The 16,803-nt window shown below is 33.0% G+C and overlaps 1 protein-coding gene across 2 annotated transcripts in view; it reads right to left on the bottom strand.

Annotated features, from left to right (window-relative positions):
• Positions 1-16,803, bottom strand: part of SI (sucrase-isomaltase) — a 107,062-nt gene that overhangs the window by 34,537 nt on the left and 55,722 nt on the right. For both annotated transcript variants that reach the window (XM_046002560.1, XM_046002561.1), the window contains 8 exons: positions 11,854-12,008; positions 10,033-10,201; positions 7,956-8,052; positions 7,747-7,859; positions 7,530-7,655; positions 5,464-5,592; positions 4,618-4,728; positions 2,506-2,568 (listed from right to left, as the gene is read on the bottom strand). In XM_046002560.1, coding sequence (XP_045858516.1) covers positions 2,506-2,568; positions 4,618-4,728; positions 5,464-5,592; positions 7,530-7,655; positions 7,747-7,859; positions 7,956-8,052; positions 10,033-10,201; positions 11,854-12,008 — 963 coding nt within the window. The remainder of the gene's footprint in view (positions 1-2,505; positions 2,569-4,617; positions 4,729-5,463; positions 5,593-7,529; positions 7,656-7,746; positions 7,860-7,955; positions 8,053-10,032; positions 10,202-11,853; positions 12,009-16,803) is intronic.

Raw genomic sequence — 16,803 nt, 5'->3', positions numbered from 1 at the left:
AAGACCAAAATGTGAGACTAGAACCCATCAAAAATCCTGGAAGAGAACACAAGCACACAACTTCTTGCTAGGCATGTCTCCAAAGGCAAGAGAAACAAAAGCAAAAATGAACTATTGAGACTTCATCAAGATAAAAAGCTTTTGCACAGCAAAGGAAACAGTCAACAAAATAAAAGGCAACCTATGGAATGGGAGAAGATATTTGCAAATGTCTCACCAGATAAAGAGCTAGTGTCCAAAATATATAAAGAACTTACCAAACTCAACACCCCAAAAACCAGAAATCCAGTCAACAAATGGCCAGAAGACATGAACAGACATTTCTCCAAAGAAGACATACAAGTGGCCAACAGATACATGAAAAGATGCTCAACATCACTTGGTATCAGGGAACTACAAATCAAAACCACAATGAGATATCACCTCACCCCAGTCAGAATGGCTAAAATTAACAAGTTAGGAACAACAGATGTTGGCAAGGATGCAGAGAAAAGGGAGCCCTCTTCCACTGTTGATGGGAATGCAAACTTGTGTAGCCACTCCGAAAACAGTATGGAGGTTCCTTAAAAATTAAAACTAGAACAACCATTTGACCCACCAATTGCACTACAAGGTTATTTATCCAAAGGGTACAAACATAGTGATTCAAGGGGACACATGTACCCCAACATTTATAGCAGCAATCTCCACAATAACCAGCATATGGAAAGAGCCCATATGTCCACTGACAGATGAATGGATAAAGAAGAGATGATGTACATATACAATGGAATATTCCTCAAGTATCAGAAAGAATGAAATCTTGCAATTTCCAATGACATGGATAGAACTTGAAAACTTAAAAACTCTCAACAAATTAGGAATAGAAAGAAATACCTCAACATAATAAAGATGATATATTAAATAACCCCCAGCTCATATCATGCTTTTCAGAAAAAAACTGTTTATTTCTCTCTCTCACACACACATGTACATACACACACACTGTTAGAATTAATAAATTAAACTTATAGAATGTAAAATCAATATGCAGATATCAGTTGCACTTTTATACACTAACAAGGAACTATCAGAAAAGTAAATTAGGAAAATAATCCAATTCACAACAACAACCCAGATAATAAAGTACTTTGGAATAAAAGTAAGGAAATGGAAGACTTGTACACTAGATACTACAAAATTTTGCTAAAAGATATTGAAAAAGATACAGACAAATAGGAAGATATTCCACATTCATGGATTGGAAGAATTAATATTGTGAAAATGACTTAACTACACAAAGGAATCTGTAGATATAATGCAACCTCTATCCAAAACCCAATGCCATCTTTTACAGAAATATAAAAACAATTCTACAATTCATTTGGAATTACAAAGACCTTGAATAGCCAAAATCATCTTGAAAAGGTAGAGCATAGTTCGAGGAATCACACATCCTGATTTCAAAATATACTCCAAAGCCACAGTAACGAAAACAGTATGATACCAGCACAAAAACACACATAGACTAATAGTGCCAAATAAAGATCATATAAATCAATCCATATATATATAGTCAACTGATCATTGACAAGGGTGCCAAAAATACACAATGGATAAAGGATAATGTCTTCAAAAAATGGTACTGGAAAAACATGTGCAGAATAATGAAATTGGACCCTCATCTTACATCATAACACAAAAATCAACTCAAAATGGAGTAAAGTCTTAAATGTAACACATGAAATTGAAAAAACTTTTTGGAGGACCCTAAGGGAAAAAGCTTCATGACATTGGTCTTGGCAAAGATTTTATAGATATGACACCAAAAACACAGCCAACAAAAGCAAAAGTAAGCAGGTGACTACATCAAACAAAAAAGTTTCTTCACAGCAAAGGAAACAAGCAACAAATAGAAAGGCAATCCACAGAATAAGAGAAAATATTTAAACACCATATATCAGATTAAGTGTGAATCTCCAAAGTATATTCAAAAGTCTTACAACTCAATAGAAAAAAGAAAGAAAGAAAGAAAGAAAGAAAGAAAGAAAGAAAGAAAGAAAGAAAAGAACCCTAATAACCTGCTTAAAATATAGGCAAAGTCTTGATAGACATTTCTCTGAAGAATGTATACAGATAGCCAACAAGTAGATGAAAGATGCCTATATTCACTTATCATCAGAGAAATGCAAAAAACACAATGAGATATCACTTCACACCTGTTAGGATGGCTATTATCCAAAAACAAAGACAAAAAGTTTTGGAAAGGATATGGAGAAATTGGAATCCTTTAGCACTGTTGGTGAGAATGTGAAGTGGTACAGCCAATTAGGAAAACCGCATAGATGTTCCTCTAAAAGTTAAAAATAGAAGTACCATATGATTTAAATATGGTCTGGTATAGAAAATTTAAAAATAAGCCATCAGTTTTTTGCAGAAAATACTCAAATTGAATTATTGGTCAAAGTGATCATTAAATCCAAGTGTTAAATTTCTTAGTTATGTAATCAGTCAATGTAAACTTACATTAACAGCTTCATCTTCTGTTAGACTTTCATCTATTGTTATATTGGGCAAATCTGGCCAAACCTACAGAGAAAGAAAAAATAGGAAAATAGTTGAAAATAATTTCAGTATGGTATGACTATGTTGTAAATAAAGTATAATAGGGTTCTTAGGGTTCTGGAAGCATATTATTATTATATCTTGAGATCCCCAGACTAGTAATTTTTTCAATTGTTTTTTTCAGTTTGTGTTTTGGTAAATGTAACATTTGCAAACCATTCTCATATTTCATATTAATTTCCTCTTTAATATGCCAAATAGGAAAAATAATGCCAACCTTTGTAGTAGGTAGTGATATTAAAACAAACGTATGTAACCAAAAGTTCTACTCAGAAATAATATGAAGGGAGCACCTAGGTGGCTCAGTTGGTTAAGCAACTGCTTTTGGGTCAGGTCATGATCCTGGAGTTCCGGGATCAAGTCTCACATCAGACTCCCAGCTCTGTAGGGAGTCTGCTTCTCCCTCTGACCTTCTTCCCTCTCATGCTCTCTCTCTCCTTCTCTCTCTCTCTTTCTCTCAAATAAATAAATAAAATCTTAAAAAAAAGAATATGAAGGCATGTATTAAATTTAATTTAATGTGGTATATATTAAAACTGTTTCTATAATTATTCCAGCATTAAAATCTAAAAACAATAAACATATTTTTATTTAAAAGAAATTGAAGATCTGAGTTGGATGATGCCATGCTAAGGCAAACATCTTCTTAGTTTTCTAAATTAATACTAAATACTCCTCTCTGTCTCTCCATATCCTCATCCCTATCCCTGCTTTCCCGCCTACTAATGCTGTCCTCTACTCAACCACAAACACACAACTTGAGCCCAAATTCAATCATGCTGAAAGCTCTGAGAATTTGAATCTATGTTGTAAAACCTACATAGTTCCATAAAAAAAAAAAAATGTACTTAATTCCCAAGGACTAATTACCTACAATAGATTGGTTGTAGATGGGGAGTAGTTCACTAAAGGAAGGGAAAAGAAGATAGAAATCTGAGAAAATGTATAGACATTTAGAATGAGAAGATAATACGAGGGAAGAAAAAAACCCAACCCTTTCTATGGTCAATATGCCATACTCTATACTTTCGTGTTTCTTAAAATGTTATGATTTCTCATTAAGTTTATCATAGGATTTTTTCTATTTTATGTTAATTTTCAGTTTTGAAATATTTTGACTCACAGAAAAGCTACAAACATTATACCTAGAGTTTTTTTTATATCCTTTCCTTTGTTTCTGTAACGTTAACAAATTTACAATATCTCTATAATCATCAAAACCAAGAAATAGGCATTGATACAATATTTAAGTAATCTAGAGGCCATGTTTGAATTTTACCACTGTTATCACTAATATGCTATTTTTGGTCCAAGATGAAAAAAAGGATTCTATATTATATTTCATCATGTCTCCCAGTACAGAATTCTGTTTTTGTTTTTCATTCTAGTTAAGACTATTGGATTTTTTGTTTGTTCTTTTATAAGTAAGCCAAATCAGGATTTTTCTATAATATGTTAATATACCCAGGTTAGAATATTATTGTTTAAATGAAATACAATAAGTTATAATCCTTGTTCAAGTCAGGAATATAAATATAGCTCTTAAAAATTGTCATTTTTATTAATGAAAGAAGTACAAACATTTAAATGACTTGCAGTGTCGAATAATGAACAACCATCTTATTAATCTTAATTTTATGATACAGAAAAGAACACTGAAAAGAAATTTAAAAAGTAAATTAAAATTTTTAAAAATGCAAAAAATTACATATTGAAAAAAATATATATATATCAGCTTCCCCTGTTCTATAATACACAAAAGACATTCTAATGAATGCAATTAAAAAAATTTTAAATGAAACAAATAGTAAACAAACAAAAATATATAAATTCTGTTTCTAATAATTTAAGTTGAAATCAAGTTACATATTATTTTATTAGGTATTCAATCATTACATTTCTGTATTCTACATCTCTTTCTGAATATGTCTTTAAGCCTTATTTTTACTCAATAGAAACTTTCAGTGAAGTAACATTTTATACTTATTTTATTTCAAGACATCAATTCAGTACCTTTGCCCAACAAATATCATTGGTATTAGGCCATTTGACAAAAACATCTTTCTCCATTCCTCTTTCAAATGCAGGGTAAGGCTTTGTTTCATTTCCTGAAATTGCTGGATCCTAAAATTAAAATGAAATACACACCAGGTAACTCTGGAATAAAAGTATGACCGCTTAGGTCACAGTTTTGAAACAAAATTTTCCATGACTACATTATCATTTTACTGTGCTCTCACACAGACTGGCAAATAGACTGACAGTATAAATTTCAGTGTTCTAGCTAAAGTGTCCTCTAAATTCCTTGCAAGGAAATTTTAAGAACTTCCAAAAATGTAATGGCTATGATTTCAAGAAAGATTACTAACATTTTTTTGTTTTGTTTTTATTTCTCCCAGTGGGATTACTGGCTGCCTAGCTTGCTTCCTTCAATGTACTGATAAAATATTCTCCCCACTGAATCACTAACCTGAAGTCAAATTTTTAAACAAGACAAGCATAAGGAGCAATCCCATAGAATGATTTGAGCATTGTATAGAAATGGAAAATCCATCATAATTTTGTGATAGCTTCTATAAATTGAGGTTAGTTTGTAGCTTCAGTGATTATTAGAAGACAGCTTGTCTTCGATTTCCAGATTCAGTCTTAGATCTCTAAGGATCTATCAAATTGTAAAAGTAGCTTGGTAGTAGCCCGTGTAAATAAAAGTCTTAGAGGAAGAAAGTTTTAATTTAGGAAGAATTGAAAGAAATAGTCTTCCTATTTTGAAACAACTCCCTCCCACTTCATTCTAGGAGAGAAATTTTAATGAAATCAAGATAATAAGACTCAGATAAAATATAAAATATAAATACTGACCAGGATAATAATGTATCTCATTCCTTCCTGTCTTATTTTGTCAACAAACTGAGGAAGGTCACGGAAGTTTTCATCAATTGTGAAGTCTAGTTGCCTTTCCATGTAATCTATGTCTGTATATTGAACATCCTGAAAGATATGGAGATTGTGGCAGTGCGGTAAGAATCACAGGGGTCAGTGCATCTCATTCTGTCATCGTATGAAAGTAATAGCAATATGAAAGTTTAAATGCCTTCACTTAATCCCAAAGAGAATTAATCAAGTAACACAGTGTTCAACAAATAAAACTAGTATATGAAGATCCAAAATAGTCTACAAACAAGTTAATATAAACTTTCTGTTTGCTAAGAGTTTACTTAACAATTTTGATTTCTAAAAATTCTTTCAGATCAATATCTCTGTTATGTAATTCCCAAAGGAAATAGGAAGACACAGGAGTAAAGGATTTGTGAGGCTATGAAATTATGTTAAATGCAATTTGGAATGTTGTACAATATATACAGAAATAGCTATTTTTCTATTTCAGTAAACATAAAGCCAATGGGGGTAATTTCAAATAATTCTAATATTGCCAAAAGGGAAGAAAGAATTATTGGTAAATCCATCAAATAAAAAATTCTTTTATTGGGACACCTGGGTGGTTCAGTTATTTAAGCGGCTCAGATCATGATCCCACAGGCTCCTTGCTCAGCCGGGAGACTGCTTCTCCCTCTGCCTCTGCTGCCACTCTGCCTGCCTGTGCTCGCTCTCTCTCTCTCTCTCTCTCTGACAAATAAATAAATAAAATCTTTTAAAAAAAGATTAAAAAAGATTCTTTTATTATCTGCCAAAGTCTTTTTAGAATTAGAAACCAAGCTTAAATAACCAAACTACTGCTTACAAGTATTTACAAATATGTTTAATAAATGCTTTACATTTACAAATATGTTTAAACTAATAAATGTTTGACTTTTCATGACATCGTTTAGATCTAAATAACAAATTTTTAAATTATTTCTTTAATAGACATTAACTCAATTTCTTCTTCTAGGTGTTATAAAAAGGATGGCTGATATAATGGACCTAATAACCTCCCTTTTTATAAAAAAACAACCTCCCTTTTTATAAAAAGAAATCACTTATATATTTCTGTATGATCTATTTGTAGAATTAATGTCCTCATAATAATATATTCAAAAATCACATACTTGATTCTACTACACGTACCAATGTCTTATAATGAGGCCCTTCTCTTTCTTCTTAGAATGAGTTCTTATATACCAAGCATTCTGGAATTCACTGTTTAAGTTCTCCCAGAATGATCCCTGGGATTCCTGAATCTTGTTAAAAAATAAAATCACAGGGATGATTATTTCTGGATACTCAGTAATATTTAGTTTCCTGAATATTGCAGGAAGAGGATATTTTGCAAGTGCTCCAATTCTGTGTTCTAACATTACTACTATCACCTATTTCAGGGCAAAAATCACTTAGTTTCATCTCTAATTTCTTCTCTGTAATTTGTCACTTCAGTTGATGAAGTAGGTTTCTGTAGACTCTAATTCTCATATTAAAATAAAATGGGAGGGGCACCTGAGTGGCTCAGTGGGTTAAAGCCTCTGCCTTCAGGCTCAGGTCATGATCCCAGAGTCCTGGGATCAAGCCCCGCATTGGGCTCTCTGCTCCGCAGGGAGCCTGCTTCCTCCTCTCTCTCTGCCTGCCTCTCTGCCTAGTTGTGATTTCTCTCTGTCAAATAAATAAAAATATTAAAAAAATAAAAATTAAAAAAATGGGAAATACATCTGATTACTTAAGCAACCTAAAGTTTAGGAGAGAAAAACAAGTGCATAGTGACTTGTTCAGTACAACTCGGGGCCATGGAACCAGGGAGAAAGGAGAAAAAGGAATGGTATTATCCCTTTTCCTTCATCTAATAAAGACACTTTATAAAAATCTCATAACCATGTCATTAGGTGCTACTAAAAAAACAAAGAGTTATTGCCAAATGACTAATTTTAAAGTATGCATACTTATTTTGATTTTATAGATAACACATTTAACACTGTTTTAAAAATGGATATACATACATAGGGGATCTGAGCAGCCACCATATCATTATATACTTGCTCAACTTCTGAAGTATTTCTGTACCCATAACGACATAATTGGAATCCCAAAGCCCAGTAAGGTGGCATGACAGGTCGACCAATTACCTTTGGGAGAAAAAAAAAAAAAGTTATTTGTGAACTAAGAGAGTTACTTTATATCTCAAAGAAAACTTTAAAAAGAAAAGTACAATCATACTTCATGGTATTGCTGTGTTGCAATTTCTGGAGTTGGGCCCAAAAACATATAAAAGTCCAAGATTCCTCCAATTATACGGTAAGTTAGAGCAGGAGTTGGCTGAAATGTAACATCTGGAAATCCAAAATATGATTACATTTTTATCTATGTGTATTAGTTTACTAAAGAGTAATATAAAATACAAGAAGTTCAACAAATGACTGTTTTACCCATTGCATTGCTGTTAAGTAAGAGAACTCCATGAGCATAGCCTTCATCTTCCAGAGCCATGTAATAGGGATGAAATCCGTAGGAATTAAGTTTATACTAAAATAAAAAATTAAATATAATTCATATTTAAGTAATAATAGCATAATATTTAAACAATAATAGCATATGAATTTTGTGAAGGTAATAGTCAAATGCATTGTAAGATTGAGGCTATATGAATTTAAAGGTTCCTTCTTTGTACACAAGATTATGCTTAAATTAAAATATTTCTCCTTTAGAAAAAAATTTCTTTATTATCTGAACCATTACTGCTTTAGAACATACAAATGAATGTACAAATTTATAACACCCACAAATACTGTCATATTAACTGATGTAAAAAAACATTGCTATTGGTGTAGTTGGGTTTCTTTCTATAAATGTATCTTAATTCATTTATAAATTGGCACTTCTTGGGGCGCCTGGGTGGCTCAGTGGGTTAAAGCCTCTGCCTTCGGCTCGGGTCATGTTCTCAGGGTCCTTGGATCGAGCCCCGCATCGGGCTCTCTGCTCAGCAGGGAGTCTGCTTCCTCCTCTCTCTTTGCCTGCCTCTCTGTCTACTTGGGATCTCTCTCTGTCAAATAAATAGATAAAATCTTAAAATAAAATAAAATAAAATAAATTGGCACTTCTTTTTCAATAAAAAAAAAGTCCTAGAAATTATGAAAATATTCAAACCTCTTGAGAACTTATATGGTAATACCTAAATTTATATAATATTATATGATAATATTTTAAATGATACATTGTTTACACAATAGTTTATAAACATTTAATTTCATTTTCAACTAGATATTTTCATTTTTTGGAATAAAAAACCTATATTCAGGTTCATGAAATGACTTCTCAAAAGTCACAAAATTTTTAAGTTGATGACCCCTAATCAAACTGACAATTTTAGGGGCACCTCTGTGGCTCAGTCTGTTAAACCTCTCACTCTTGATTTTGGCTCAGATCAATCTCAGGGCCTTGAGATAGAGTCCCGTATCAGGCTCTGTCCTGAGCGTGGAGCCTGCTTGGGGTTCTTTCTCTACCTCTCCCTCTGCCCCACCTCCTCCCCACTCTTACTTGTGTTCTCTCTAAAAAAACAACACACACACACACACACACACACACACAAAACTGACCTCTTTGACTTACACTGTATGTCAGTATTTGATCAACATGTGAAAGAAGATTTATATTTTGAGAGTCAAGAATTATATTAACCTAATAATGTCAATACTAATGCTGCATAGTTTTAAAGAAATACATTTTGTAAAACAAACTTTCAAGTTGATACAAATGAAAAACAGACTTCATAAACCAAGTTTGAACAATTATGATACAAATAAAAGTTGTTTGAGCCCCTAATGATAAAAAGTTGTTGTAATAGTATATACATTTATATCTTATACTGAATATACCCTTTAGATATGTCATGTGTAAAAAAACAAAATGAATTAGTATTTTATTAAAATGTGCTTTTGCATGATATACTTAGAAAAATTATAATTAATATTAGTTGTGCAATGAATTATTCATGAAATGTAGTCCATTAATAAGATAAAACATTGGGAAAAGTGACATAAGCATATAAAAACATTTCTAAAGATGTATTTAGCAGTATGGCCTCATAAAAACGCACACCTGTAGCTGGGTATCATAAAGGAAAAAATTAGCATCAAATCAATATCAAAGAAGGAAAAAAAATTTTTTTCAAGTAGAAACCTGGTCAATTATTTCTAAAAGCTGTGAGTAAAAGTAGATTTGGCAAGGGATTCTGAATCTGAATATTTGTTCTATGCAGTTGAGAGGATAAGGAATGAGGTTACAACCTCACTTTTCTCTGTAATCAAGAATGTTATCCATCCAATCCTCTGCTTTCACCTGTAATTTAAGGTAGCTTTTTGTTTGCATTTTAGAAAATCACTATCACAGGTCTGGGACCCTGTTGTCATTATTACTTCAGTACTCAAGTTTAGGCCTACAGAGAAGGGGCCAAGATCCTAATCATGGTCTTAGTTGACTCAGGAGTAGTCACATATTGATACCTACACCAGGGGGTTGGTCTCTTGTGAACATTCCCCAAGTATGCCAGTTCAGGTCTCTCTTAAATGCTGTATGTTCCACTTCCCCAAAACCATATATATATTGTGATGGCAGGCGAGTAGATATTTGAATAAACTGGTTGTTAAAAGTAAATCCAGGCAGGTGAGAATCCCAACTGAAAAGAAAAGAAAACAATTCTAATATATAAAAAGTATTACCACAAATACTAACGGTAATTCTTTCTTAGGTGATCTGAAAACCAGTAATAATTTTCTCTATGTACCTATTCCACTCAAATATCAAATGAAAATAATATCCCAGTATATTTTTCTTTTGGCTAAGTTAAAGAATATCTAAAATATGTTTCATTTATTTGGCATTATTAGTAAAATAAATTATAATGAATATGATTATGGTTTACCTTTAGATATATATTGATTTTTAAAATAAAATTAATATGAAGTTATAATTAATATTGGCCTAGAAGTAATATATGTCCCAGAAACTGAAAGTCCTCTGTTTTCCTGTGTCCTTGAGATAATCACAGTAAACTTTTTATACATATGTATTAAGATGAAATCAGTATCAAAATAAACTATAAGGCATGGTGGATTTTTTTTTTTAAGATTTTATTTATTTGAGACAGAGAGAGACTGAGAGAGAGAACAAACATGGGGAATGGCAGGCAGAGGGAGAAGCAGACTCCCCACAGAGCAATAAGCCCAGGACCCTGGGATCATGACCTCAGCCAAAGGCAGATGCTTAACAGACTGAGCCATCCAGGTGTCCCATGATGGATATTTTAATTGCAAGCTCTCCCTAATTACTACTCCCAATCTTTTCTTCTTTTATTTTGTATTTATAAAATTGGGTGTTTTAAAATAAATCCAGAAGTAATGTGTTACAGAGAATGTGTTGTTTTTCTAGTCATTTGCAAGAATATAAAAGAGGGAGAAAAGAAATTGAAGTTGGAAGCAAAAAGAAACATAATAATTACAATGAATTTAGGATATATTCAAATTTTTATCTTAAGGATTTTGGAGAAGTATTTACTAAAGATAATACTTTCCAAATAAAAATAAATAATGCCACAGCACCAGAATTTTTTTTACAAAATGACTTCACTTCTTATTCTCCAAAACAAAAATATTATCATAGCAACACATTTTTAAAGCAATACAGACATAATTTTCTTCATTATTTGTATCCATCCTGACAATACCTGAAAATATCCTGACAACATCTTCTAAAAAGAAGCATGGTAAGCTTAAATTACATAAAAGTATCTTTTAATTTACTACAGTTTGTCTGCAAAGCTCTACTGCTTACTAAAACAAAAATAATTTTTTATGTGTTTATTCATTATAATATAAAAATACAGAAAGATGTATATGTATCAATTTCCTTTCATTAGTATTTACTTTATCAGAGAGAGTATTAACTTTATCAGATTTCAGAACTAATAAATTTCAATTTCAATTAATTTCTAATTAAATATTTACATAAAATATTTCTAACTACTTTTTTTGCTAATACACTTTTCAAGAGGAGTCTTGGTTTTAGTTCTCAACTTGATTAGAAGAAAGAGTGTGATAATAATGAAATCAATCACATCAGAAATGAAGATGAAATTTTACTAATCCTTAGTGATAGTCACATGAGTGTGATAGTGATTCAGTTTTAAAATGTTAAAACAGGCCAAGTTATTTAAAAAAATTAAAACATTTTTAGTGTGATGGCTAATACTCTAGCACAGTGAAAATAATCTTACTTCCCCTCTAACCTAAAATCAAAATATTCCTCATATCAAATAATTCAATCACTTACATAACTTTTCCTGTACTTCTCCTTCGAATCTGGATGCCAAAAGGATTTTCTTTGATTTCAACATCATAAAGTCTGTTTTCATAAGTACTTGTTGGTGTGGTTGGAATGTTTAAAGGTACTGGAACTTCATATCTCTTATTTTGGGGATCATAAATCTATTGCAGAGAAATAATGAAAATAAAAACATTTCTGTCTTATTCTCTCTTTTGCTGAAATATCATGTAAATAATCATTAAATAATTTAAGTAATTGCTCAGACAAGAATATTATAATTCTTCTTTATATAATTCTCAATTCTGTATCCATGGCTCATATATCTATATAGAAATCCACATACACATGTAATGAGATCAAGTTATTAATTATATTTATCATTTTTTAATGTTTTGTCATTCATTTTTCCATACAATAAGAAACCTTCAAAACAATTTTGGAGTTAAATGTTCTCTTATAGATACACAAAATTATTTTCCACTTGATGGTTAGACTCAGAAGTTGCTTCAGTACTTTTGATCACATTTATGATCCTACAATGAATGTTAATGGTTATTTATGTTTATTCATTTCATTTCTTCAATACATTTCTTAGAAGTGAGTTAGGTCACAAAGAGTGTACTAAAATTTGAAGGGTCCTTGATATCTATTTTCCAGAAATAGTTTACTAATTAATGTTCTTACCAAAATGTATATCCTAATACTATTTTATGTCAAACTAAAAGCATTTATTTTTCTAACTGTCATGTATTTCCTGACTGATAAGGATGAACATTTTCCTACATGATGTTCAACATTTAGGTTTCTCATTTTTTACTTTTCTTTTTGTTCCTTTTATTTTCAACTAATCTAAGTATTTTAATATTTTTATCTCTAATTTTTATTTCTTCTGTTAAATGCTTATGAAGACTATTTTTCTATATTGTGTAAATTGAAATTGCTTGCTTTTTGTCATGTATGTGGCAAATACTTATCCATTTATTGCTTGTCTTCTAATTGTTTATAGTGTTTGTTGATGTTGAAATTATGTTAGATTTTCATAAAGAAAATATATAGATTTTTATCTGTGGGATTTACACTGTCATATCTATGGTTTGAAAGGTGTTTCCTAGGCAGATACAAGACAAAAATGTATCTATTTTTTTTCCTGGGCTTATGTTTGATTAATATTGTATATATACAAGTACATCTATTACACACATACACACACACAGAGACATATTTTTTGTCATCTTTTTTCAATAAAATGTCAGGTATTTCTGGATGCATTTTCATACAGTTTCAATTCCATAAGTTTTATCATCTCTTCTTTTCATGAATTTTAATTATTGCCAGAGCCAAATGTTTACTTCTCCAGATGAACTTAAAGAAAATGAATTAACTTTAAAAAAGTTAGGCTTGAGGAGGAGTCAAGATGGCGGAGAAGTAGCAGGCTGAGACTACATCAGGTAGCAGGAGATCAGATAAATAGCTTATCTAAACATCGCAAACACCTACAAATCCAATGGGAGATCGAAGAGAAGAAGAATAGCAATTCTAGAAACGGAAAATCAACCATTTTCTGCAAGGTAGGACTGGCAGAGAAGTGAATCCAAAACGACGGGAAGATAGAAGGCGGGGGGAGGGGCCGGCACCCGGCAAGCGGCGAGCAATGGAGCACAAAATCAGGACTTTTAAAAGTCTGTTCCACTGAGGGACATTGCTCCAGAGGCTAAACCGGTATGAAGTCCACACGGGGTTAGCTTGACCCCAGGTCCTGCAGGGTCACAGAAGGATCAGGGGTGTCGGAGTGTCGCAAAGCTCGCAGGTATTAGAATGGAGAAGCCGGCAACAGAGACAGAGCCAAGGACTGAGCTCTCAGCTTGGGTGACCTTGAACCGGTCCCAGGCTGGGTGAGCTCTGAGCGCGGCCAGAGGCCAGGGATGTGGGAGTGATTGGGCTCTGTTCTCTGGAGGCACACTGAGGAGTGGGGCCTGGGCTCTCGGTTCCTCTGGGCCAGAGACTGGGAAGCCGCCATTTTCATTCCCATCCTCCAGAACTCTACGGAAAGCGTTCAGGGAACAAAAGCTCCCGAAAGCGAACACGAGCAGATTACTTAGTCCGGCACTTGGTAAGGGCAGTACAATTCTGACTCAGGCAAAGACACTTGAGAGTCACTACAACAAGCCCCTCCCCAAGAAGATCAACAACAAATCCAGCCAGGACGAAGTTCACCTACCAAGGAAAGCAGGTTCAATACCTAAGACAGCAGCGGAGTTCCAGAGGAGGAGAAAGCAAAGCACGGAACTCATGGCTTTCTCCACATGATTCTTTAGTCTTGTGGTTAATTTAATTTTTTTTCAACTTTTTTTTCTTCTTCTGCTAAATTTTTTTTAACTTTTACCCTTTTCTTTTTTAACGTTTTTAACTAGTTTATCTAATATATATATTTTTTCATATTTTTTATAGTTTTTCTTTATTTGTTCTCTTTTTTTTAATTTTTTCTTTTTTTTTTCTGAACCTCCTTTTATCCCCTTTCTTCCCCCCATGATTTGGGGTCTCTTCTGATTTGGTTAAAGTGAATTTTTCTGGGGTCTTTGCCACCCGTTTTGTATTTTACTGGCTCCTTCATATACTCTTATCTGGACAAAATGACAAGGCAGAAAAATTCACCAAAAAAAAGAACAAGAGGCAGTACTGAAGGCTAGGGACCTAATCAAGGCAGGCATTGGTAATACGTCAGATCTAAAGTTCAGAATGATGATTCACAAGGTTCTAGCCGGGCTTGAGAAAGGCATGGAAGATATTAGAGAAACCCTCTCTGGAGATATAAAAGCCCTTTCTGGAGAAATTAAAAAACTAAAATCTAACCAAGTTGAAATCAAAAAACTATTAATGAGGTGCAATCAAAAATGGAGGCTCTCACTGCTAGGATCAATGAGGCAGAAGAAAGAATTAGTGATATACAAGACCAAATGACAGAGAATAAAGAAGCTGAGCAAAAGAGGGACAAAAAGCTACTGGACCACGAGGGGAGAATTCGAGAGATAAGTGACACCATAAGACGAAACAACATTAGAATAATTGGGATTCCAGAAGAAGAAGAAAGAGAGAGGGGAGCAGAAGGTCTATTGGAGAGAATTATTGGAGAGAATTTCCCTAATATGGCAAAGGGAACAAGCATCAATATCCAGGAGGTGCAGAGAACCCCCCTCAAAATCAAAAGAATAGGTCCACACCCTGTCACCTGATAGTAAAATTTACAAGTCTTAGTGACAAGGGGAACATCCTAAAAGCAGCCCGGGAAAAGAAGTCTGTAACGTACAATGGTAAAAATATTAGATTGGCCACAGACTTATCCACAGAGCCCTGGCAGGCCAGAAAGAGCTGGCATTATATATTCAGAGCACTAAACGAGAAAAACATGCAGCCAAGAATACTATATCCAGCTAGGCTATCATTGAAAATAGAAAGAGAGATAAAAAGCTTCCAAGACAAAGAAAAACTGAAAGAGTTTGCAAATACCAAACCAGCTCTACAGGAAATACAGTAACAATCACCTTACAGGCAATACAATTGTACTAAATTCATATCTCTCAATAGTTACCCTGAATGTTAATGGGCTAAATGCCCCAATCAAAAGACACAGGATATCAGAATGGATAAAAGAAAAACAACAAAACCACTATTTGTTAGCTACAAGAAACTAATTTTAGACCTGAAGACACCTCCAGATTTAAAGTGAGGAGGTGGAAAACAATTTACCATGCTAATGGGCATCAGACGAAAGCTGGGGTGGCAATCCTTATAACAGATCAATTAGATTTTAAGCCAAAGACTATAATATGAGATGAGGAAGGACACTATATCATACTCAAAGGGTCTGTCCAACAAGAAGACCTAACCATTTTAAATATCTATGCCCCTAACGTGGGAGCAGCCAACTATATAAACCAATTAATAACAAAATCAAAGAAACACTTCAATAATAATACAATAATAATAGGGGACTTTAACACTCCCCTCACTGAAATGGACAGATCATCCAAGCAAAAGATCAACAAGGAAATAAAGGCTTTAAATGACACACTGGACCAGATGGACATCACAGATATATTCAGAACATTTCATCCCAAAGCAGCAAAATACACATTCTTCTCTAGTGCACATGGAACATTCTCCAGAATAGATCACATCCTGGTTCCTAAATTAGGTCTCAACCAGTATCAAAAGATTGGGACCATTCCCTGCATATTTTCAGACCACAATGCTCTGAAGCTAGAACTCAATCACAAGAGGAAATTTGGAAAGAACCCAAATACATGGAGACTAAACAACATCGTTCTAAAGAATGAATGGGTCAACCAGGAAAATAAAGAAGAATTGAAAAAATTCATGGAAACAAATGATAATGAAAACACAATGGTTCAAAATCTGTGGAACACAGCAAAGGCAGTCCTGAGAGGAAAATATATAGCGGTACAAGCCTTTCTCAAGAAACAAGAAAGGTCTCAAGTACACAACCTAACCCTACACCTAAATGAGCTGGAGAAAGAACAAAAAAGAAACCCGAAACCCAGCAGGAGAAGAGAAATCATAAAGATCAGAGCAGAAATCAATGAAATAGAAACAAAAAAAAAAAAAAAAACAAACAAAAAAAAAAAAAAAAAAAAAAAAAAAAAAACAATAGAACAAATCAACCAAACTAGAAGCTGGTTCTTTGAAAGAATTATTAAGTTTGATAAACCCCTGGCCAGACTTATCAAAAAGAAAAGAGAAAGGACCCAAATAAATAAAATCATGAATGAAAGAGGAGAGATAACAACAAACACTAAAGAAATACAGACAATTATAAGAACATACTATGAGCAATTCTATGCCAACAAATTAGACAATCTGGAAGAAATGATGCATTCCTTGAGACACATAAACTACCACAACTGAACCAGGAAGAAATAGAAAACCTGAACAGGCCCA

The sequence above is a fragment of the Meles meles genome, chromosome 4, assembly GCF_922984935.1.
Source record: "Meles meles chromosome 4, mMelMel3.1 paternal haplotype, whole genome shotgun sequence".
In the NCBI taxonomy this organism is placed as follows: domain Eukaryota; kingdom Metazoa; phylum Chordata; class Mammalia; order Carnivora; family Mustelidae; genus Meles; species Meles meles.
Note: the sequence above shows the minus strand (reverse complement) of the source record. Positions and strands in the feature narration are given on the sequence as shown.